The sequence below is a fragment of the Gouania willdenowi genome, chromosome 4 (assembly GCF_900634775.1).
Source record: "Gouania willdenowi chromosome 4, fGouWil2.1, whole genome shotgun sequence".
NCBI classification, from domain to species: domain Eukaryota; kingdom Metazoa; phylum Chordata; class Actinopteri; order Blenniiformes; family Gobiesocidae; genus Gouania; species Gouania willdenowi.
Window position 1 is genome coordinate 41800793 of NC_041047.1, and position 26761 is coordinate 41827553.

Sequence of the window (26761 nt, forward strand, 5' to 3'; positions counted from 1 at the left end):
TGCATATGCAAGTGACTTCTCAGAGGGCTAAAGCTCAGGAAAACCGGCAAGTTTGGGAAAATAAACCTCAAATACTATGTTGTTGGGGTTCTTGTGACAATTGAAGATGGGTGAAAAATAGCATAATATTGGGCCTTTAAAAAATTATTTTTTAATTTTTTTAATAAAATTTCAAATTTAATATCTATCCACCTTTCAGATGAGCCTGGGATGACAGACAGAGAGACAAAAGTCTATAAATGTGTTGATGCTCTTGCCTGAAGCTTGGAGACTGAATTTATTGCAGGAGTATAATTAGCAGGAGGCTGAGGTATTAGAAGGGCGGAGACAGGAGCGTCGAGAATGCGTCTTCAAGGGATTTGAACTAAATCCAGTTTCTTTCAAAGTATCTTCGCATGGTTACACATTTCTTTGAAGTGTAAATTAAAAAAATTAATGGGCTGAATAAAGTGACACAGTTTGTGTTGACACGCTATAGGAAGGAAGAAAGAATAACTTTCGCCTTCACAGGCCTGAGCTGAGAAATAACGAGAGCTACAAACATACAAGATCTGACCTTCATAATCTATGCTAGAACTACTGCGTTCCAATAATGCACAAGTGGACTGTGGACACACACACACACACACACACACACACACACACACACACCAAGGTTTCCCGCTTCCACATCAGGAAGTTTTCCAATCCATCCGTTTTCTGAGCCACTCTGTCCTATTTCAGGGTCACAGGGGGAGTTTTCCAACTGTTGTTTGTGTGGAAAGCCTGATTTGATCAACTTCTTACATTCCTGCATTCAGAAATGATCAGTGCACAGTAGCATATGACATCTGTCAGAGTTTCTTTTACCGAGCAGCAGCAGCCGGGGTGGGCACACAGCTGATCAGCTCAGCAACACAGCACCCACCACCCTCCCAGGAAAAGGAGTGGATGGCATGGGTAAAATATAGGGGTGTAACGATACACAAAAATCATGGTTCGATACGTACCTCGGTTTTTAGGTCATGGTTCGGTTCATTTTCGGTACAGTATTGAACAAAATGCTTGTTGTTTATTTGAAACTTTAGTAAACCAACAATGTATTTAACATTATAATATCCTAATATCCATGTTGACAAAGATAGTGATAGTCTGAGCTCAGCCTTTATGTCCCTAATAGACTCAGTTGGCTTTTTTCAAATTATTAATGAAGCTACTCATCGTTTAAATCATACTCTTGATCTTGTTCTAACATATGGCCTTGATATTAATGAACTAAAAGTCTACCCTGAAAATCCTCTGCTATCAGATCACTTTTTAATATTTTTTAACATTATCCTAGAGGATCTCGCACTGTGCAATAAAATAGTTACGAGTAGAAATCTGTCCAATAGTGTTGTGGCTAAATTTAAAGAGGCCATTCCTGCTGCCTTAAACTCAGTGCACCATCCAATAAATAACTATGATATTAATTACAACCCCTCTCAACTGGATCTGCTTGTCGATAGCTCCGCTAGTCTACTAAAATCCACCTTGGACTCAATTGCCCCATTGAGGGAAAAAAAACTATTAAACGTCAGAGGAAAGCTCCGTGGTTTAGCTCTGAAACTCACACACTCAAACAAACAACCCGTAAATTAGAGAGAATGTGGCGCTCCAATAAAACAGAGGAGTCACGAATACTCTGGCAAGAAAGCCATAGTAAATATATGACAGCCTTACGACATAGTCGATCTACATACTACTCCTCACTAATTGAAGAAAATAAAAATAATCCGAGGTACCTTTTCAACACTGTAGCCAGGCTAACACAAAGTCAGAGCTCTATTGAGCCCATGATTCCTCTAGCCCTCAGCTGTGAGGACTTTATGACATTTTTTAATAATAAAATGAATTAGATTAGAGATAGAATTAGCCACTCCCTGCCTTCACCTGGGCCTGCTGTACCATTAAATGTAAATAGGCCTAACCTAAACTGTTTCACACATATAGGACTTCAGGAACTTAACTCTATTATTTCATCCTCCAAACCATCGACCTGCCTTTCAGATCTGATCCCAACTAAGCTGTTTAAAGAAGTTGTTCCCCTGGTCTGCCCATCTTGTTGGAGACAATAAATATATCCCTATCAATAGGCTACGTGCCACAGTCCTTTAAAGTAGCTGTAATCAAACCCCTTCTCAAAAAACCTACTCTTGATTCCAGCACTTTAGCAAACTACAGGCCTATATCTAATCTTCCTTTTATTTCAAAGATTCTTGAGAAAGTTGTGGCGGCTCAGCTCTGTGACTTCCTTCAAAACAACAGCCTGTTCGAGGATTTCCAGTCAGGTTTTAGAGCTCAACACAGCACAGAGACTGCTTTAGTTAAAGTAACTAATGATCTACTCTGGGCTTCAGATGAAGGACGACTCTCAGTGCTGGTTTTATTAGATCTTAGTGCAGCTTTTGACACTATAGATCACTATATTCTACTAGAGAGATTAGAAAAATTACTTGGAATCACAGGGACTGCCCTAAACTGGTTTAAGTCCTACCTATCTGATAGGTACCAGTTTGTACACGTGAATAATAGGTCTTCTGTGTACACTAAAGTAAGCTACGGGGTTCCTCAGGGCTCTGTGCTAGGTCCAATCCTCTTCTGTATCTATATGATCCCCCTTGGTAATGTTATGAGAAAATACTCTGTTAACTTCCACTGCTATGCTGATGATACCCAACTGTATGTATCAATGAAGCCAGGTGAGACAAATCAGCTATCTAAACTTGAGGCCTGTCAAAAGGACATTAGGGCCTGGATGGACCAAAATTTTCTTCTTCTTAACTCAGACAAGACTGAGGTCATTGTACTGGGCCCACGACACCTTAGAGAAACCTATGCTAGCCTAACTGCCCTAGATGGCATTACTCTGGCACGAAGCACAACTGTTAGAAACCTTGGGGTTCTATTTGATCAGGACTTATCCTTCAACTCTCACATAAAACAAACTTCAAGAACTGCCTTCTTTCATCTCCGTAACATTGCTAAAATCAGATCTATCCTGTCTGAGAGCGACGCCAAAAAGCTAGTCCATGCTTTTGTTACCTCTAGACTGGATTATTGTAATTCTCTTTTAGCAGGCTGCCCGAGCAAGTTGCTTAAGACACTTCAGCTGGTTCAAAATGCTGCAGCACGTGTACTGACTAAAACTAGGAGAAGAGATCACATTACTCCTGTATTAGCCTCTCTGCATTGGCTTCCCATAAAATATAGAATAGAATTCAAGATTCTTCTTCTCACTTATAAAGCCCTAAATGGACAGGCACCAGTCTATCTCAAGGAGCTTGTAGTGCCATACAATCCCCCCAGAACACTACGCTCTCAAAATTCTGGCCTACTCGTTGTTCCATTTGTCTCTAGAAGTAGTATAGGAGGAAGAGCTTTCAGTTATCAGGCCCCACTTCTCTGGAACCATCTACCAACCACGGTTCGGGGGGCAGACACCCTCTCTACCTTTAAGGTTAGGCTCAAAACATTCCTCTTTGGTAAAGCTTTTAGTTAGGAACCAGCTCATAGCTCATAATTAAGATGCAATAGGCATAGACTGCCGGGGGGGGGGGTCTGGCATGCTCGGTTGGAGAGAGGTTGGAGAGGGCGTTAAGAGAGAGGTCATTTAGGGTAGAGAGGGACCGGAGAGGGTCCCATTCCTCTCTCAAACACTCCCTCTATGTCTGCTTCTTCCCTTGTGTGTTTGCTCCTGTACTCCTTCTGGCTTTTGTCTTGCAGGTCCGTGGGATCCTCAGTGTGGAGTTACAGAGTCTCAACAACTCTGTCTCCACCCTTTCCTCTGCACACACCCAACACAGCATAACGTGGATGGCTGTTCATCATAGGAATGGGATCCACACAAGGTTCCTGCTGCTTAACAGAAGGTTTTCCTTGCCGCCATGATGAATTCATGTTGGGTGTGGGATACATATGTATGTGTATATACGTATATATGCATATGTGTGTATCCATAAAATGAAAAGTCCGTCCTAAAGACTGCTCCACTGTAAAGTGTCTTGAGATACCATTGGTTATGATTTGGCGCTATACAAATAAAAGATTGATTGATTGAACATTATACAGTATATGAAAATAAAGTTTAAAAAAAATACTATACTGTTGTAAAGTGCTGCTTGGTTATATTAATATTCTCAAACAAAAAATACATAAAATATTATTAAAAAAAATAAGCTCCTCACAGCTCGTTAACAGCTTTTATCTGCTGCTATAAAGACTCTGATTGCAGTTGTTATAGCTTTGGCTGATATTCGCACTCGGGTGGTGTCGTTTCAAGTGAACAATGTCGGCACACTGCCCTCGTTTTATCCACTGGTCTTTCTCTGTTGCAGTATTTCACCCGGAAGCCGAAGTGTTTCCAAGGAGGAGACTTCAGCGACAGGGGAGGGGCCTCCAGCTCTGGTTTCTCGCTAGCGTTGCCATGACGTACGGGCTTGCACATATAGCTGCAGGCGGAAGTAAACACACAACTTCCGTTCCGGAAACTCACCCGTGCACAACCCTTTACCCGAACCAAACGTCCTGTGCCAAAATGGTTCAATACAAATACATGTTTTGTTACACCCTTAGTAAAATATTATTACATGTAATGTAATGACTACAACTGCTAAATATGAACATATTAGCAATGCTGATGGTCAATTTTTAGCGTGGTGCTTGTGTTACACCCCCGTGACATCGTGACAGTGTCACTTTGGATAGAATCTATCTGGGAGTCTCTTTGTCAGTATTATGAGTCCGTGTGGCTTAAATTGTACTTCTAGTGGAATATAACGTTTCACCTTCCCGGGGCGCTGTGCTTATTCTAGGTTCAGCAGTTGAATCAGCAGTTGCTGTATCAGCACTCATTGAATGTCTTTTGTCCAATAAAATTACTTGTTCCAAATTAACTGTTGTAAACAGTAAATGTTGATAATTTGACCTTTGAAACAAACAATCACGTTCACATCGCCGCTGTGATGAAAGTTGCCCATCTCTGAACTAGGGGTTTAGTATTTTACCAACAAACTCTTTAAAAAAAATGCTTCTCTGTTGGAAGAACAGCCCGTCTTCATGGATGAACTGACCAAACGCTGTCAAGTTTAAAATGGACTTTAGAGTCCAGCTCTGCACTCTTATAGGAAGGCTTTTATTATGTAATGTTTAAGTTGATGGAATGTTTAATTTGTATGTATTTTGTGTTGATATTGACCAGCGGTTTTCAAAGTGTGAGGCTAACGGGGAGGCGTGGTAAATAGTATACGGGAAGAAATTAGCGCTTTGAGATGACTTTTGTTGTAGATTGCGCTATATAAATAAAGTTGAATTGTATTGAATTGAAGTTCACTGAGTTCCCTCACCTCACCAAAAGGCTGTAAAAGTGTTCATCCCCTTCACCTCCACTGACCTGTGTGTGTGGGGATTTTCCGCATTGACAATGATCAAAAGTGCTGGAAGTGCAGACTCATTGTTCGCACTGAAATAGAGGTGAGCAAAATAAAGTGGCAAGATTTGCAATTGGTTAATAATTACATTAAGGATTTACACACAATAATGAGACAGTGATATGAAAAGCAGTTTTGACCATGGTGCGCAGGTACGATAAAAGTGTCCAACTGACGTTGAGCTGTTCATTATTATTCATCATTTGATTTGAGGAATTTTCAGTTCAGTTTCAGTTCAGTGTTTCAGCCCACTATGTAAGCATTAATGTGGGATGAGTGAACATGTGTTATGTTTAAATGAGGATCATGTGATCGGAAATTGGGCCCGATCATGTGGTTTCAGAGTCGATCGGAATTGGACGTTATCTCCCGATCAGGACTCGATACATATGTATATTTATTATCATTATAGGGGCGGGCGGTATACCGGTTCATACCAAAAACCGGTATATATTTTCGTTATGATATACATTTTTAATATACCGGTATAATATACATAATGTACCCGTATATTGATTAAACAACGTTCAGAACGCTACGTTGCGCCGTGCTGGACCAGAGCCTTTTCAATGTTGCACTGTGAAGGTAAACAGTAGCGCTCTGGTTACGGTGTAAATGGATAAGAAAGCTCTGAAGCTGCAGAACTAGTAGAACATGATGACTCAGAAGAACAAAAAGATGAGCCCTGTCTGTTGTTTGGTCGGTAGAACAAGTTGGATGCAGAGCGGAGGACCAAAGTTCTCAGACATGCTCCCATACGTTTGTGAATAAAGGAGTTGAACAGCTGGTAAATCCCAACAACATTTGTTCTGTATGGAAGAGATGAAACGTATCGTTAGCCTCTCAGCTAAATAGCCTGATGCTAGTGTGTGCGCGCGCTGTGCACTGATGTGCGAGGGTGTTTGTTTGCGCGTGCATGCGTGTTTGTGTGCACGTGCCAGTGTTTGTGTGATTTGCGTGTATGTTTGTGTGTGAGAATAGACCATCCTAAGTCAATCTACGGCAGTATTTCCTATATTAAGCACCTACAACAGGACGTGCAGGTGTGTTCTAAATCAGCGATTCTCACCTGGTGGGTCGGGACCCAAATGTGGGTCGCAGACCTGTAATGGGTGGGTCATGGACAGCTGGTCAAAAATTAACAATTAACAAATACTTAATGTCTCTCATGTTATACTTGTCTTTTATTTTAAAAGAACCTTTTCTTTTGACAAGCAAGCTGTAAAATGCATATTGCAAGGAAAAATATTTGGATTTATGTTTTTAGAAATATTATAGATATGTGTGTATGTTTTCAACAGCTATTTTTGAAAAACTAAATTTTATTGGTTGAATTCTAAAAAAAATAATAAATAAATAAATGGGTTGTGATTTAATGACCGTTGAAAAATGTGGGTCCCAGGGTGAGACCAGATAAGAACCCCTGTCCTAAATCAACCTCTATCAGCAGAAATCACACACTTTATTTAATAAGCAGCTAATACTTTACATGCTCTGCACCTGCAATTAAATTAAGTTGTCATACTTTTCATCAAGAAAAACATACATTTCAATCTGTGAAACTAAATGAGGAGAGTCAGCATTAAGATTGCAGTTCCTAAAAGCACATTACTGGCCTTACTTTACAGCACTGTGGCACTTTTATTTTATTTGTTAACATGCCTGTTAGGTAATTTAAGATGAGGCATTATTCATTTCTATATTCAACATTTTTATTTAAAATGATTTAATCTTGCACTAAAGTCTAAAGTTAATTTTCTTTTAATTTATTACTTGATTGATCAAGCTACGTCACAGAAGTGCTCTGTTTAGGGTTGAATAAAATGAATAAGGGGCATCCTGGATTTGTTTTTTTGCTCTTCTTTATATTTTTAATGTATGATAGAAGTATCGGATCGGGTCTCGGTATCGGCCAATACTCAAAATCAAAGGACTCGGACCAGGGGACAAAAACACCTGATCGGGACATTTATTTAAAATATGTTTAAAAACACACAGAGGTGTTAAAATGTGTTTTAAAAAGATGTGAAAAACATACACAAAGATTGTGTTTAAAAAAAAATATTTGTGAACACATTCACAGATAAAGATGTTTAAAATGAATTTAAAAATGTGTTTAAGAACATACAAACGTATTTAAGTACGTACAAAGCAACAGCAATAACATGGGGGGGGGCACTGGGTGCGCTGGGTCCTCGGCTCCTTGGGGCTCTCTCGGGTGTGTAATGAAGGTCTGATGTTAGTTATGAATCCCATCCTTGAAACTTGATTCATTTCACACTGTACCTTCTCACCCATTGTGCAGCCTACAGAAGAAATGCTTCATTAACACTTACTGATGTCACCAAAATGTGTGGGAGTGATAATTGTGTAATCGTAGCCATGTGTTGTCGTATCCAAACACCAAAAACACACACCAGTGATGTCTAAATATAAATAATCTGATTTGGTTCTGGGTTTAGGTGATTCAGAGTAGCAAGTTATTTAGCTAGTGTAATTTGAGTTATTATGAACTGTATTTGTTATCTTATCTTCTACCCTATCCATTCAGACAGTTGGATGTGAGAGTGTGTAGCTTCACTCGCTCTCAAACGTTGGTCGGAAGGTTTACAAATATACAAAACAAATATGGGCAAGACTTAAAGCTCAGAAATAAACAGCACAAAAAATTGAGTTCCAGTTGAGTGATAAAGCCAGTAATCTGACAGACACATGCAGTCAGTCATCCCAGGGTCCTTTAGCCTGGACACAAACGTCAGGCTTCACAGCACTTGAAACAAAAACACATGATTTTCCTTCTTTTGTCTCTTTCCCTCCCTGAGTGAGTCATTCATCTGTTGTTGGGCAGACTAAAAGTAATAAATGACGATTACTCTAACATTAGTTTAGAGCCATCAATGTCTCATATTCAGTTTCTCTGCCTCAGCTGCCGGCTTCATTTTGTTTTACATTCTCACAGTTTCAACTACTTTCAAATAAATAGTCGGGCTTCTTCCATGCAGAGATGACACAAATGATTGGTCCCATTGAAAAGGCAGAGCTTTTTAAAAGGTTTCACACTCAACATCTGAGCAATTTTCTTTTTTGCTTGAATTTTAGTTTAGCTACTCTGCCACAAATCATATCATATTGAAGTATACATGCAGGTGTAAACTTGATGACCTTAAAGTAGTGCTGTACGATAAGAAGGAAATTTTATCACAATATGGGTAGATTTATATCCTGATAATGATACTGTATACTGTATAACCCAATATAGTATTTGTTCCTTAAAATTACATGAAATGAATGGGAAATTGCTATTCATTATATATTTTATTACATATAAAACTAAACAAAAAATAATAACATCCCAAAATAAATGCTACATATTGTCACATGTGTTCTGGTTTGTAAATTTGCATGTGGAAAAACCAACAATAATAGCCAATGCCATAGTTTTAAATCGTACCTGTAGTAAATTTTGCTCACAAGCTCCATAAAATCATATTTGATAGTAGAGGTTTAGTTAGGTTGGTTTTTTATAAAAGTCCTTCTCGAGCAGCAGGAGATAACGTAACACTTCCATTTGTGAACACGTTAGTAGCTATTTTGCTTGGAAGAGTCATATTGGCTGTAGTGACAGTTTGTAACCAAACTAATTGATGATTCCAGTAGCTTCAGGGGACCCAATCAGGCCCAGAAAGCAGCGTTTCACATCCACATACCATAGCATCCATTTTCTGCACCTTTGTCGTGCTAAACCCAGAGCTTTGGGCTGAACCCTGTGGAGCAAGATCTGGCACATCCTAAATTTTAACCGACACTAATTTGATTGGATCCAGCACCTTGTTTATTTATTTATTTTTTTAATTCATTTATTTTTGCAGAATCTCATTTGCTTTTACAGTAGGTGTTTTGATTCAATTTTGAAGTATTATATTTGGACAGCTGTGTCTTTTATTGACATGAAGTCACTGGAAATTTCATTGTACACACAAAATTGAATGTAAAAACTGAGCGCAAGTGAGGAAGAGAGGGGAAGTCAGGCCACGCCCACGCTACATCTAAAGTGTGATTTTCTGCAAAAAATGGTGTCTTGTCAGCTTGGAGGATGGTAGAAAATGGCTAAAAAAAGGATTTAAAGAGTTTTTTTAAGGCTATAAGTGAAGCTATGCCTGATGTAAAGAAGTCCAAGTTTGTTTCTGTGGAAATCGCGTAGCAGCAGCTGCAGCAGCAGCAGCTAGTGTAGTGAGTAGCAACACCTTTAGCAAAGATGCTAATCCAGGAGAACTTGCCTCCAACAGAGTACACAGGAGGAGAACTATCCCGGGGACATGAGGAGGACTCAGGGACAGAGAGAAGAGACGGAGAAGGTTCTGCTATGAACATTGAGACAGAGACTCAGTTCAAAGCCAAGGTGAGCTGCTCCTATTGGCTTATGAAAGACAAGGCAGGCCTCGGCTTTGAAATATGTAAAAATGTTGAGAACATACAAAGCTTTCCTTCTCTTTTGGACAAATGAAATGTGAGCACACGTTATATTTTCATTTTCTGCTGTGCTGCTGATTCATTAGAGGAGGAATGATATGGGTGCAAAAGTTAAAAATGGCTGAATTAGCTGTGGTGTTGCGCTGTCCTTGGTGCTGAAACATGATAGATTTTGACAGCTGTCACTCAGTGAGAGAGACAAATGTGCTCTGTAATGTGTGATTGTCTGGGCTGAGTCATCATTCTTTTATTAAACATTTAGGTTAATTGGTTGTTTGTGTTCACGTGATATTATTGGACCATTTAGTTAGCAAAAGGCACTTTCATTTTTTTTATTCCATGACATATGGAATAACTTACTGTTGCTGCCAGAACAACACGTGGCCGGTGTTCTGGAACCTGATGATTTACACAGTAAGCACTGGCTAAACTAAACACTTAACGCTCATGTCCAATCACAACCTGGCTGGTGTTAAATGATGTAGAATGGACCAGCCCATCCTTGTGGTTGTCAGTGGCTTCCTGGCTTCAGTAGCTGATGGCGTCATACACTATAAACTAGTATCTCTGGGTGACGTAAACATGCTACTGCAAAGTAGCAGCATTGCTGTGAGTAGATTAGTCTGGTTAGCTTCATCATATTTTAGCTACAGAATGGGACCAAGACCACACACATTAAATTATCCATGTAAACAATAAAGGGTTATATCGTGCACAGCATTACCCTAAAGGAAAACATCTGACCAGTCAGAAAACAACATTAGCTGTTGTTGAGATTATTTAGGAAATTAGAGACACCCACACGTTATATTTCCTTCTCCTTTTCCTCTTCAACTTTTTCTGAGGAAGTTTTATGTTTTTCCAATATTTTTACCACAAGTGGGAGTCTAAGCCTAAGTTGGCGCACCACAGAAGGTGCTTGGCTGTTGCAGCTCCTTTAGAAGCGCCATGGCCAGAAGGTTGGCTGTAATTCAAGGAGACAGGCCAGTGAACACGGAGAGGAGGAAGGGAGCCGTATAAGGAGAGCAACCTACCACTGAGCCGCTTTGTGCTCCATGGTGCACGGCAGACTGAGTAGTGCACAGCCAGAGCTGCAGGAAATGACCTTCAGCTATCACACATGCACGCTCATGCCAAGTGGAAAACACAAACAGCGTGCATGGAACGATGGCAGCAGATCTACAAGTGTAGCAGCTGCTCACATCCTGTGACTGTGCATCCTGATCAGTGTTATCAGGAAAACAGTGACATGAGCCGGGTCAGTTCACAGCCAACAGCTGAACAAGCCTGTGCTGACACTCACTCACATAATACTCATGTGTTAATGGTTTGGGAGGAAGGGGTGACCTCTACCCATATTTCTCCAGTGTTTGATATCTGAAGATTCTCAGCCACCTTATCCTGCGTGTGTGTTATTTTCTGTGACACAAGATTGGATTGGACATCCCACTCCCACAAAAACCAGTTATGCTTTTGATTTAATTGTATGAAAACATTAAAAAAATAGTTATTTCTGTAAAATTATATTCTATTTCAGGCAATTAACCTTGGAGTTCTTGCTGAGCACAGCCTTTTCCTGTCATCATCAACACTGCAAAGGAACTAGCAAAGGACTCAAGAGCTCATGAACCATGTCCAACTCCTGCAAGATGAGCCATGGTTTAGGAAATACTTTCACCAATCAGACAGTTGATCATCTGTACCATGAGCCATTTTCATTAAACATCAATAAAAGCACTATATAGTAATGCAGACAATAGGAGACTGATATGATTTTACTTTAGTTAGTTATCTCTCCTTGAAACAAGAGCAGATTGTTGTTGATCACCTCCAGTCAATGGAATTATATGTTGACAGCCAGTGTTTTCAGCTAATGAGAAACTGATCATTCACAACAACATACAATACCTTTGGGGAAGTCTTGTTTCTGTGCTCATGGATTCCTGTGCTGTGATGAGGGGATCCAATAGTGCATTGAATATTTGTTTGTTTTGTTTTAATGTATGAACTTGAGTCCTTTCTATGTGGAGTTTGCATGTTCTCCCCGTGTTTGTGTGGGCTTTGTCTGGGTACTACGGCTTCCTCCCACAATCCAAAAACATGACTTTTAGATAATCAACCTACATCTCAGACTATATGGGCCTATATCAGAGGTAGATTTTCTGTTATCGCACAAACATCTGGGATTTATTCGGCGTGTGCTGTCCTACAAAGCTGGCTAACATCTTACGGGGCTAAATCACCATGGTAACTTAGGCTTAATGACTAACCTGGTGTGGACCAGGTTTTGTTCTGGCTAGGATCTGAGCGAGTGCTAAAGCCCCGCCTCCTGACCAATTAGTTCTCTTAGAAAATGACCAGATCAATAAAAGGAGGATCATTGTGAACAGGTCTCTGTGTGGATCTGATGTGACGCTGACAAGCGAGAGAATATTTAGATGATTGATGCAATATTTTCATTTACTGATGACATCCTATAGGAATACGGTATATAGATTTTTATCTGATGGACTGACCTACATGATGATAAAGCCTGCGTGCGTCGGACACTTTCAGACCAATAAATAAATAAATTAATTAATTAATGTATTCTGTGATGACGCAGAGAGCCGCAGTCCTGTAAGATAATATAGAATATAAATATTACCCCCCTTATGATGTAGGCTGAGCTGTATGAACGCAGCATCAGAGCCACAGTCAAGGTCAAAGTGAAACGCATCAGAGTGCCTGTTTATTCTCTTTTTATAATCTCACTAATTTAAGCATTAACATTAATCAATTCCTGTATTAATCCCTTACTGTTTTTACTGCAACAATGGTGTTTATTTGGTCTGAATTATGGATTTTAATTCTTCATATTTCTAAAGAATTATTTCTCAATTGTGACGTAAATTGCTCTGTAGTTTATTCGTGATTGTGATTGGTTTGACGCTGTAATCTCCACCTCTTGCTTAATTTAGAGAGTTGTAATTGATATTCATAGGACAGCTTCTGTGTGACGAAGAATGTTTTGTTAGGTATGTAATTATAGATTCGTAGTATATTCCCTATATGATGACAGTTCCTGAATACAACAAACATATTAAATGGGTTTTCTGAAAATAAGAAATGAGAAATCTTCCTAACTTCTGGACATAAACAGAGATTCTTGTCACCATTTTGATGAATGGGTGGAAACACTGGCTTACAGATCGTCACAATGATGTCAAGTGGTCATTTGATTGAAGTTAATTCTGCAAGAGACATGCATTTCCGTTCACAACTCCCCTAACATGTATCTCTCCCAGATAGCTTTCCTGTTAAAATGTGACTGCAGCCAACATAGTCATGATGAAGGCTTTTGGAATCATGCCCAATGGATTCACAACCTCACAAGAGAGTGCTTTGTACAAGACACCAAACTTTTATCTTTTGAAGGAACCTGGAGCATCTTCAGATGGCAAAAAAAGAATAAAGGAAATTTGGGAGACCATCTTCATCAAGAACATGACTGCAGATGGCAAAAACAGAAAACATAAGATAGTTGAAAAGGTCATTGTTGTTCTTTCTACATGCCTGTCCTGAGACACAGGAAATCATCTTTAATCCACAACTGGTGAGAAACTTACTGTTTTGTGGTTACATCTGCAGCCAACAAAAAGCAACACCTTGAGAAGGTCGGGACACAACCTCAAGCGCTCAGGCTAGAGACATTGTTAAGAAGAGAGAGAGATGGCTGTACAACCCGCACACAAAAAACTATGACAGAGAAAAGCTGTGCGGAAGTTGACGAAACTTGCTGCTCAGAGAAAAAGGCTTTTAAAACAGTAGAACAACAAAACTAAAAATGATGTACTGTAAATAGTTCAAATATGAATAACCTTTAAACATTTCTTCAACTGAAAAGTGAAGATTGCAAGAACCAGTGAAACAGTGAGTAGACATTTCAGTAAATATTTTGATGCATTTTGTTTCTCTTGTTCATTGTCCTAGTACTTAGTAATAAAGTACAGTCTTTTGATTTTTTAAGATTAAAAAAAGACTTGATTATCCCTGTTTTTTTAAACAATATTGATAATCCAGTCTTACTCTCCAACTTTTTGATCTAATATCAGAATACCATGAGGAATTGCCATGAATAGCAGCGACCTATTTAGAGTCAACACCTGTTGCTTTTTGTAAGTTGTGAGGTTTGTGGAGGACGCTTACCTCTGAAGACTATTTATCTTGTCAGCTGTGATTCCTTTCAGCAGTTCCTCCAAGAGGTCGGAGCCGTCAGTTGGCGATGCAGGCGCTTTGTCTTTTATTGTAGATGTGTGAGTGAACCAGCCAGTTAGAACCCCCAGAGTAAATAGGCCAAATCCTACCAGCAGATATCTATTAAAAACCGAATAAGAAAAACATTACATTAGCGGTCCATCTACTTATCAATGGTCAGAAGATGATTTAGACAGCAGGTCATTTTCAGATATCTAATGGAAGAATGGCGCAGACGGGCACGCAGCACTGCGGCCCCAGTGATGCGCCGAGCAGCACAGCTGGAGATCCACCACGCAGCACCCTCCGAACCATGCCAGCCCCACGGAACACGGCGGCATCCCCCACCCCCCAGGCGCAGCCGGGCACCAGCCACATCCCCCAGCGGTCCAGGAGGGGACCCCTGCCGCATGCCGGCCAAGAATGGCCCGCCCCGCCGCAGCAAGGAGCAGCCGCGCAGGAGAGAAGCCCGCACCAGGATCAGCATGTGCCCCCCGAAGAGAGAGGACACCACGAGAGGCCACTCAAGGGCACTGCAAATATGGGAAATGTAAATCTTCTAAATGGCAAGACCAATTTTTACCAAATTTGGTGGGTATGACCTTGGGTCGCTCCTGAGACCATATCTCAAAGTGCATCTTCGTGCATATGTGGGTGCGTGTGTATGTGTGTTGAGCGAATATCTCCTCGACGTGGTATGAGTTTGACCTGAAACTTAGTCAACAGCCCTCTTGGTAATGAGCGTGGTATTGAGCGAGCTACTTCCGGTTTCCGCGTTCATGACGTCACTGTGTCGCAGTTTGTTTGGGTTCAAAAAAGAAAAGTTAATATTACATGGTTATTTAATATTTCATGGATATTTAAAATTATTCCCATGATCCCAAACTTCCTTTAAATCGCAGGTCATGGACTCGGGGCGGCGCTGTGCTGAAAAACACCCACACTGCTGATGCTGCTTGTGAGAGTGCTGGGATGTACATGCTGAATACACACAGAGCCGTTTAGAGAGAGAATTGCGACTTTGGTTTATTTTTCGTGGTATTTTCGGGTCTCTTTTTTATCTCTCAACAACCTGTGATGAATTATGTGCATGTGTGCGTGTGTGAAAGAGATAACCCACAGAGGAGATGGAGGTAGCCACACACACACACACACACACACACACACAAAAAACTAAATATTTATACAAAAAACACACAAAATGACAACAAAACTACACAAAAAAACATTAGCAACAAAAAACAATAATTATGCAAATGCACAAAAAGACAACAGACAGATACAAAAATACACATAATCATTCAAAAAACATTCTTTACAGAAAAATACACCGAACGAAATAAATATAAAAATGAGTAACCTCTTTGTACATCCAACATTCAAACACGTACTCATTTGGCTATAAATGACAACTCTACTTAAGCCCCCACTATATGAATAAATACTTCCGACGGGCACTGTACTAGTTTTCATAAACTTTATATCCACGTGTTACCTGGATCGTGGCACGTTGGCCTGGATCCTGACGCCCGCCCCAAGCCAGTCATCCTTCGTGACGTACATCCATGGGCTTCGCAAAACATGGGGGCCGAGTCGCACGGGAAGGCTTGGCCGCCTTTCATAACTGCTTGCAGATCTAGTTATTATTACTATGGAATAAAATTCATTATAATAAGCATCATGTTTAGATAAGTCTTTCGATTTGAAATATTTTGAAACCCTGATAAATGTAACATGGGGAATAGATACTGGGCACATTGTGTCTAAACAGGAAAATCAATAATTTAACATTAAGCGCCCCAACACTAAGGCACAGCGCTTCCTCCAAATCGGTTCTTTCAAGAAGGTGCACTTTTGTTTGGTTTGTTTCTTTATTTTTTGACCGAAGCTCTTGAAGTGATAAAGTTTTAGTTGGAGGGTTTGGATTGGAGTGTGCCACTACTCATAATATTGATTTGGAACTTGTTACTGGCAGAGTTGTGGTTGTCCAACAAATCCCTGTAGTCTGAATAGTCTTTATTCTGTGTAATGATCAGGCTGGGGAGAAAGTTCTTTTTCACACTGAAGTAGGTGCGGCTCCTCGGTCCCTGCACTTGGACAGTGAAAACATCCTCTGAGGGGTTTCCATAAGATAACAAGTGGGACAGAGACTTTCAGGTCCAATGGATAAAAAGCATTGTCTAACTGCTAAGCTGCCACTGGACTGTTCCCCACCAGTAATGGAACTAAACCTAAGATAACAGCTTGCATTGTCATGGTTAAACTGGTAATATGTGGTTTTGGCACCACAAAGCTCTTGGTGATAGACAGGCCCAAACTCTGCCTTCCAACATGACATCCGTTGCAGCTTATCTGCTCTACTGTTGTGCTGTGGGCTAGGACTCATTGACCCGATAAGCCCAAAGAACTAACAGTTTTTATCTGACAGGTGCGAGCATTGAATTCATATGAAAGCCTTGCAAATTCACACCATGGTTTTGGTTCTCCATTTGAAATCTCTCTGGATGCTGTCTTGTATGAAGTGAGGCACATAGTCTCATATCTCACACTTTTCTAAGAAGTCCAATCAATATCAGATCATGTCCTTAAACCTCATGAAGCTTGCTGGATTAAGGAACACTGTGGAAATACTAGAAATGTATGTGTGTGTGTAGCTGCATTTCCATTACCCTAAATTGTGCAATAAAAACTGGTAATGAAAACACATGAATTTTGAAAAAAACACTCAAATAAAGTAGTGCCTCGTTTATCCCGGGGGTTACGTTCTAAAAATAACCCGCAGTACGTGAAATCCTCGAAGTAGTCTGCTTTATTTTTTACAATTGTTATACATGTTTTAAGGCTGTAAAACCCCTCACCACACACTATACACTTTTCTCAGACAGTAATTAACATTTCTCTCTTGTTTAAACACTCTCAAAGTTCAAACCTTCGTAGATTTTAAAACATAAACCTGTTTTCAAACACACAGCACTTCAGAGTCACACTGCTAGTGATCAGACATTGATGCTGAACGCATTCAGAGTCTTTGTTGACGATGACGTCAGGCCGTCATCACGGACACCAGTCTGTTCACCCATTCAACCATGGAGTAGAAGCTGTGTGTGACCACCTGGAGCTGTATTTCACGACCTTTATAACCGGGACCGGACTAGGAAGGATTTGGCGTGGAGGAGAATCAGTGAAGAGGTGGTAGTAGCAGGTAAATGTTCTCTCTGTAGCACTGAGCTAGGATAGCATTAGTCGCTAATCAAACCGGCTTTTTTCACTGGTGGTTTATGTTTATGAGAGGAGGAAAAGGAGCACAGCTCCTCGCTTCAGCATGTGTCGCTGGTGGGTGAAAGCAGAATTAGCCAATAAGAATGCAGAACATAATGCGCGTTCATACGCTGTAAAAGAAATGCATCCAAAATTGCACAGAAAAAAAAAAATCTGCGAAACACCGAGACCGCGAAAGTTGAACCGCAATATAGCGAGGGACTACTGTATCGCTAAAAAGTTTTGATTCTTTCATGAGGAGGTATTTTCGACGTTTCAATATTGAAATTTGTCGCATAAGCGCCATGGAAACACTTTTTACACAAATACACGTCATAGAACGTAATGTACCTGGTCACATGACCACTTATTTCCGAGAAAACATGACGTGGTACGTGTTGACAGAAGAAGAGCCCGGGAAATTTCTTAGCATTATACTTTCTAAAGTTATTACTGCCACATTAGATGTTAAAGGTTCCATATCATGCCATTTTTCACCCATTTATTCTAGGAACCCCAAAAACATAGTATTTGAGGTTTATTTTCCAAAACTCGTCTGTTTTCCAGAGTTTTAGCCTCAGAAAAGTCACTTTCTGAGCAATTCTACACAAACAGGCTGATTTGCGGCCTACTTATGCATAATCATGAGTGGGCGTGTCTATGAACTGGACACTGACATAGGGTCAGAGGATGGCCTGCCCTCCTCCCACCCCCTCCGTAGCCAAGCTCATGCTGCTTTATAAACATGAGACAGAGCGTGAGGGCGGGGCGTTTGCCAGTACATACATAGACTGTAGAAAATACATGCATAGCACTGCGCAAAGGACGCTGACATTCTCACCTTCGTGGGCGTGTTTGTTTACATGTCAATCTGGGCAGAGAGCTTCCTGGTGGCGCGGCTTGTCCAGCTCAGTGCTGCGTCAAATTCATCATCAAAGTGGGAACGCGTCATCAAATCACCCTCTAACTAACGATTGAATGGAAACCTGTTCAAAGCACAATTATACTTTGTCGACATTTAGAAATATTGCTTTTATTTTGTGAAAAATCAGCAATGGAAACCCAGCTTCAGTAACTGTGAACTCTTCTCCTCAAAATCCTGACATTTCCCCACATTGAACTAAAGCACTAGGTATGGACTGAAATGGAATTTGATGTGTTTGTAAAATGATTGCATATTTAGGACTACTGTCCTGTTTTTGTTTTAATAATTCCTTCTTAAAGAACATTTATGAGCAAGTTTTCCTCCTGTCTAGAAAAGCTGCTCCTGTGAACTGAATGGTTGCTGTTTTAAGGTTTGCTATTGACGTTGATGAGCAAAGTTGCATCTTGAAAACGATGGGCAAAGTTTACATTTTTCCCACCTGAATCATCACTGACCTTTAAAGTAATCATACTGAGATGCTGTAATAATCTGATGTATTTAAGACTGTTTACCACATTTGGAAGGCTCTATAGAAATCTGGTACTCTGTTGATGGGCGAAGTTTACATTTTTCCCACCTGAATCATGACTGACCTTTAAAGTATTCATACTGAGATGCTGTAATAATCTGATGTATTAAAGCCTGTTTACCACATTTGGAAGGCTCTATAGAAATCTGGTACTCTGCTGAACGAAGCTCACAATAACGAAGGAGAAATACCGTACGTACAGTTCACGTTCAGCCAAAATAGAAATGAGTTAATGAACAATCGTTTATTGAACACATTCAGGCACAACACTGTGTATATAAATAATATATATACATAAATATGAATACTACATCACCTTATTACGTGACCGTGGATTCTCTGCCCTTTGTGTGCAGGAGCTCTGGTGAAGTGGGAGATGTAGTTTGGGTCTTCTTGTAGGCGTTCAAACCTTCCATGTGGTGAAACACATACAGAAGGCTGGATGGGTTCAACTAGCTCTGGACCAGGATCTGAACCACCTGAAAATGGAATAAAACATGATGTGCATCCATCTTCAAATGTTAATTTATTTAGAAAGAGCTACAAACTGACCGTGCTGCCCTAACACAGAATATCCAACATCCAGAGGTGTAATGAGTACTGATATATCCTACTCAAGTAGAACTACTCTTACGTGATTTAAATTTTACTCAAGTACAAGTAAGTCATATATAAAACACTTAAGTACAAGTAAAAAGTAGCTAAATTAAAAAGTACTCAAAAAAAAAGTTACGAGTTACTTTCACCCCCAAAGTTTATTTGTGGTAATACATTGCCACGGTTCCCTTGTATACAGTAAACATCTCTTATATAAACTTAAAAAGGAAAAGACCAAATCTTGCACAATTGTAACTTAATTTACTTTCCACAAAGGCATCTATATAAAACAAAAGGTTTGTCAAAATGTACAATTCTTTCTTAAAAAAAATAAAAATAACACCAATTAGTTAAATTCAAATTCAAAATCAAAAAAACACCAGGCTCTTAGTATACATTAATGAACTCTAAAACTGATAAAATAACCTCCATACAATGCTGTTTAGGCACCATGCATTACGTTTAATCTGATTGGTCGGCTGTGATGTGATGCATTTGATTGTTGTCGTCATTTCATTTTTTGTAGTTTCACAATGTCTGTGGATCATTTTAAAACAAAAAAAATATATAATTTACTCAGTAATAGTTTGGTGTGGAAATGTAAGATTACTTTTTTATTTAAGTACAAAGTAAAATTACTGATTAATAAATTTACTCAAAAAGTTACAAGCACCCATCAAAGCAACTTAATTACAGTAACGTGAAAACTTGTAATCAATTACTTTCACCTCGGCCAACATCCATATAATGTGTAATTGTTGACAATAAAACAAGTTAATTCGCCTCTGCGCCACTGTTCACATATGCAAAACTGAGTTATTGAGCTTGTCTAGGAATGGCCGCATTTGGCTCACTCAGGGTTGAGTGAGTCAAAGGTCATCATTATGTTTTCACCACAGTACTAGTTGGCTCACTATCCAACTCAATCACATATATGCATGCTTTAACATCATTTATTCATGTACCAGAAGACAGACATCCATTCACCTCCTCAGGATCCATTTGTGTGTCTTTCTCACGCTAATTGAAACGCATCACCTGACCGTTTATTTACCATGCAAGGTCTGAGCCGAGCTCAACCAGAGTCTGTGTTAAAAAGATAGAAATTAAGACTGACTCAGGGTTCGGGCAAATAAATAAAGCTCTAAGTAGGAGTGCAGCACTGTTATTTCAGCCAATCAGAGATCTTTCTACAAACAGAGTGCTCCATGAGCTGTTTTTGGCTGCTCCAGGGAAGTTAAGCGCGTTCACGTTCCATTGATAAAAATACAATGGCATACATTCCAGCAGAAGTCCCCATCGCAGTGGTAGGCACAACAGATACACAGCAAAGCAAGAGGAAAAAGGCAGGCTGAGGCGGAGAAGCAACAGTCTAAAGGCACAAACATACTCGGGAGAATGGACCGCTTTGCAACCTCGCAAATACCCGTGACTGTGCAGGGTCCCCACACGTACTGGTGTCAGAGGGGGAGTGATCCCATTTTACAGTCTGGATGCGGAATGATGCTTGTCAGTCACAGCCACCTCTGTGATGAGTTGATGGCAGCAGCCGCTGCTCAGGTCAGTAACTAAAGAGTGATACGTGCTTTTATGTCAGTCAGTAATTGCCACAGTTGGAGCGTTCACAAGGATACCAGAGGGAGGATTCTACATACTGCAGCTCTAACCCGGCGTTTCCACTGGATAGGTCTCCGCTGTGCCACGGCTCCAAGCCAGTTTTGCTCGCTGTCCACCGTCTGGCAATCCCCACGGGTTGCGTTTTGAGTGCGCCACGGTGCAGTGCGGTTGACGTCACGAGACCGAGGGGTTCTCACAGAATTTATATAATCGGACGAGAACACAGTTAAAGGAAGTGTTTTTTTAAATAATGAAATACAATGACATATACAATAATAAAGTGCAGCAATATTCACAAACAAGTACAGATACAGAGGGGCATGTATGTGGTTCATAGAGCCAGGGAAATAAATTTAATGACATATATAATTAGAAAAAAAATAAAAAGATAGAGAAAAAAGAGAGAAAGGAGAGGAAACATAAATTATTAAAGAGAAAAAAATAACAATAAAAAGGTGACACTTTTCAGACGTATATGTACTGTATATATTACATTATTTAGTTTCACAGCTTTTTTTGTTACATGTTTTAGGTATTAAAAAATAGTTTACCTTTACGTTTACTGTTTGCTGTTGTTGTCCTAGGCACATTTTTTAGCTACAGCCAACAGAGAAGAAATAATATGATCAAATATGATTTGAAGTGTTTTATTTTGAAAAGTAACCAGATGTTTTAATGTTTAGTATGTGCTTAACTTCCTGTTTCACTGTATTTGGTCTGTGCTGAGTTGTTGCGTTGTGGTCCGGCATCCTCCAGAAATAGAAGTCCTGCGTATCTCTGCCGGAGGGCTACGGACTGTCGCAGCTGGGACGGAGCAGCGGACCCGATGGAAATTAACACATAGACCAAAGTAGAAACCTATCAGCTTCGGTGGCGTGGCAGTGACGTAACGCAGTGGACCTGCATCCAGTGGAAATTGGGGGTCAGGGATAGGCTTATTGCACTAGATCAGAGCCCTAACCTGGAGCCATGTGGCAACTCATTTATTCTATTTGTTTCTGCTTTTATACACTTTTTTTTATGGCCACAACTTTTTATTGTAGAAATCTATTTATCATATTGAGAATATCAAAATGATTCCTGAACTGTACACCTGACTGGGCCCCTTTCATAACAGTAGAGAATAAAGCAGGGTCAGAACACTAAGATAAGATAATCCTTTTAAGATAAGATAATCCTTTATTGATCTCACAAAGGAGAAATTCACTTGTTACATTTGGCATTCAGTAAGATCACTCAGGGTGTGCAGAACATTTCAACTGTACATTTATGCATCATTAACACTTAAATTCATCAGTTTTCAGGAACTGTAGTTTACCAGAATTTATTTGGGATTTGTTGGAATCCTATTTAGTTTCATTAATAAATGGATGAACTCAACTGACAAACTAAGATTTTCATGTAATTACAGAGAACAATTCACTTCAAGTCTTTACAAGGATGGCTTTTTTTCTGTTTCCACTGGCAATGTGTACGGACTGGAAGACAACTAACAAAACTGGAAGTAACTCAAGTGAATAATTATAGCTTTGTATTCAGCTCTTAGATAATCAGCTTGCCAACTTGAGAAAGCATCTTTGAGGATAGAAAACTCCAAATGATATGAAACATTTTAAAACCCAGTCCTAAAAAAACAAAGAAAAAAAAACAGGATGGTATTTTCAAAGCCTCTCTTCATTTCACTGCTTTTCAACAGTTAAAATGTAGAGATGAAGCTTCTGAGGTCTTGTAAAGCCATGGATCTGTTTTTATTGATGTCAAAAGCACAAAAAGAACCTCCTGCCTGCAATGGAGGGTTTTATGATTATTTTTTAGATTTAAAATATTAAAATTTTGGAATTAAGTACCAGAACAATGTGCAGCCCTTAATCTTGGCTCATACAGTATATCTTAGATGCATTACAGCACTCAATGTAAATTCAATAAAGATCTACATTGAGAGTAAAATTCAATAATGTTAAAATAGGTTCGAAAAATCCCTAGAAAATGGCTGCATTACTGCATCAAAAACATTTATAAATATTTCACACTTGAATCATGTTAACTGTTCTGACACTAATTAGACAATATTTATTTTAATTTCATAGCACTTGTAATATCCCTCTGTGGAAAGCAAACATATCTTGAAATAAACATATCACGTTGAGGTGCTGCACTCAAATCTTCATGTAATGTGGCTTGTACTATCATAATTGCTGTTACACATGAGATTACAGTTGACAGCGACAGTAGTGTGTGTTTTAATTGTGTTTGCCTGCCAAATCAGTTGAAGAACAACGAGTTCTGCTGTTGACAGGAAGTCAGCCATGAAATGTATTTCCATAAATAAGTCTGCAGCATTCCTACCTGATCTGTGGCAGTCTACGTGTTGCATCTGCACGCGGTCCACGCTGAGGTCGGGTTGCTGGACTTCGACCATCCCCAGGTCCCAATCAAGGTCAAGACCCCCAGCACAGTCCAGAGCCTCACCTGCCATTGGAGCACCCTGACTATCACACACCTTCCTGTAAGCCATGACTTCACCTGAAACAAACAGAAGCAAACGTCACAGGAGTTTAGAACAGAATCCTTCCAGAGCCAAACCCTGAAGAACACCAAGCCACCTGTGTGGGACTGGGTCTCCTTCTAACTTTAGTTATAAAACAAGTGTAAGGTTTTGACCTCAATGGTTTTACTTGGGGAATATTTGATTAAATGAATTGACGACCTGTACGACAAGTAAAACACATTTCAGTAATTCACAGGGTACACTCATATCCTGGCCCTCATCATTACAAACCTTTCATATTAAACACTATTTGAATAAACAAAGCACATCATTGTAATCAACTGAAAAAACCTGGCGAAATAAATCAATAAATCAAGTGTAATTAAATCCCAAAACTTTTGTTTGTGTTGAATACAAATGTATTTGGGTATGAAGTAATGTTGTTGATTGATCCTGGTCCAACTCTACTAGTCAAAGTATTTCATATTATTTGGCATGTTTTGCTGAAAAATGTCAGTGACTATGGGTTGAAAAACGGCTATTACAATTGATTTTTGCTATTTTCTGAGAACAAGACCATGTGACATTTTGGGACCATCTTCCGTCACAAACAAGCAATGTTAGCCCCGCCCCTTTTAATAAAAACTAGCACCTGTGGGCTCTACAATCTGTGGTGAGTAGGTTGGATTGAGAGAAGAGTGAATAGAGAGGTATGGTGAGTAATGAGTAGCTAGTTAGCATAGCATAGATTGTTTTAGGAGCTTTTGTAGTATCGAGTGGGCGTGTCTTAACTGCTCCAGGTGCCCCACCAATAATTAGGGCATATTTGGTTGGTCAGGAAAAAGTAAGTATAAAGGTACATGGATTATATAAATAGATCCGATGGGTGTCATGCGTGCACTGCAGCCCTATTTGTGTTTCATTTTCTCTTGTTACCCGTGCGCTGATCTGATGTTGACATTACCAGTTGTTTATTTATAAAATCGGTGCTTACCACTAAAACAAATGTAAATCTGTCATTTCTTTGAGAAAAAAAATGAGATTTTTACTTTTGGGTCGGACTCAGACCAGAAAATGCGGCCCCATCGTCCCTCCAGCTGTGACACGGTCATTTATTTACTTGCCGTTCATGTGACTGTTTACTGCAAGACCTGTGCACATGCCTCTGAGTACATCTTTGGAACCAAACAGTAGTTTAATCCACTGTGCTTGTCTTTTTTCAGTCTGCAAGCCGTCTTGTTCCTCATTCTTCTTTATTGCCGGTATTGGGACGCCTCTCCAAGCTGTCGAGAATGCGCACCAGCATCATTTGACGTCACCGTCAGCATCATTTCACTTCACGTCCGCAGAACTGTTCAGACCCAGAACGGCAGTACAAATGTATCACACAATCTTCAGCGCTTCACCACCCATTAGCATTAAAAGAACTTTAAAATGATTATTTATTCTTTCTCAAATCCTGCCCTATGCTCCTTTAAGGGTGGGAGATATTTTGTGATATGAAAACCTCACAAGATGGTACTTGTTGATGGGGATTTAGTTTGATGTTTTAATGTCATGATGACATTACAAGATTAAAATTTTATCTATCAGAAGCTTTTATCCAAAGTGACGTACAACACGAGAAGTTAGAAGGACAGTATAGTGAAAAACTCACTTTATAATGGTTTTGCTACAGTGATATACATTTAACCTTTAACCTCATTCAGAAGGTAAAAGTTGAAATAGTTCTGTTTCCTCCCTCCCTTCTTATTCCTTAACCATTATGCCACCACCGCCACGACATGATTTGCTTTTAATTTTAATTTTAGACTGGTATGAATTGTCAGTCTGTGTTTTTGTGTTCTGCTTGCAGAGCGGCACTCTTTGTTCTTTAAATAGGAAACACTGGTTTTATTTGTTGTTCTGTTTATTTTGTATTTGTATATTCACTTGAGTTGAAAATGCCATACCCAGAGTAAGTATGTAATGGCTTAGATTTATATAGTGCTTTTTTTCAAGGAGAATAAAACGTGTACAAAAACCATCATTCATTCACACCAGTCATACTGGTGGTGGCAAGCTGCAATGTAGCCACAGCTGCCCTGGGGCATAATGATAGCAGCGGTGCTGTCATTTTGCGCCTACTGCCCCTCTGACCACCACCAACATTCATGCACAATTCATACACATTCATACAAGGCCATGTGGGTAAAGTGCCTTACCCAATAACACGACGACTATGACTTCATGGATTCGAACCTTCAGTGTCTGATCAGCAGTGTTGGGAGCGTTACTTTAAAAAAGTAATTAGTTATAGTTACTCACTACTTGTTCCAAAAAGTAACTGCATTAGTAACTGAATTACTCTATAATAAAAGTAACTCATTACCAAGGAAAGTAACTATTTGCGTTACTGTTAAAAACAAAAAAAGTTGCTATATGTCAAATAATTCAGACTTTTTAGATGCGTGTGTCGTTGTGAGGTGCTTCATTAAATTTGAGTTGTTTACAACAGATGTGGACAAAGTCTTCACTCCTGGATATAATGAACACTTCACATGTACGTTCTTGTCTTTGACCACAATTAATTTAAAGTAGTGTTTGTATCGTCACCTTAAAAATGACAACTTTTCATCAGACTGCTCCACGCTCACCATCTCTGCTGATTCATCCAATCTGCTATATGTGTGTGTGTGTGTGTGTCGCGTATCGCTCACCTTGTTTTTAACCCACCTCCTCACTACAGCTGCGTGTGAAACCATGGATACTTTTGGATAATTGTTTATTCAATCAATGCATGTAACGCACTGCATTTAACGTTCAGTAACGATAACGGCGTTGTAACGGCGTTGTAACGGTGTAAAAAGTAATTAGTTAGATTACCCCGTTACTGAAAAACAAACGCCGTTACATAATGCCGTTATTTTAAACACTGTTATTCCAAACACTGCTGATCAGACAGAAAGAAGAGGTGAGTGTAGGCGTGTCTAACACATTCTGCTCATCAGTAAAAGGCTAGAGTCTATTAGAAATCAAAGCAATCCTTGTCGTAGCTTTATAGTCTATACTGAGACTTGGTAGAAGGAGGTGAAGGTGAAGATGTGCACGTGAGGCAGAATGTGTTGAAAGCCTGATGTTGGACAGGAAGTGTTCGCTTGGAAAAGGAAACGCTTGGATACAAAGTGACAGTCATCACGCAGACATATGAAGCT

At 39.7% G+C, this 26761-nt stretch overlaps 1 protein-coding gene across 5 annotated transcripts in view; it reads right to left on the reverse strand.

Annotated features, from left to right (window-relative positions):
* naaladl2 (N-acetylated alpha-linked acidic dipeptidase like 2) overlaps positions 1–26761 on the reverse strand; it is a 703949-nt gene that overhangs the window by 441700 nt on the left and 235488 nt on the right. For all 5 annotated transcript variants that reach the window (XR_003673909.1, XM_028444647.1, XM_028444645.1 and 2 more), the window contains 3 exons: positions 23426–23602; positions 19182–19344; positions 14106–14273 (listed from right to left, as the gene is read on the reverse strand). Coding sequence is in view for 4 of the 5 variants with exons in the window: in XM_028444647.1 (XP_028300448.1) it covers positions 14106–14273; positions 19182–19344; positions 23426–23594 (500 nt within the window). In the remaining variant the exon portion in view is untranslated. The remainder of the gene's footprint in view (positions 1–14105; positions 14274–19181; positions 19345–23425; positions 23603–26761) is intronic.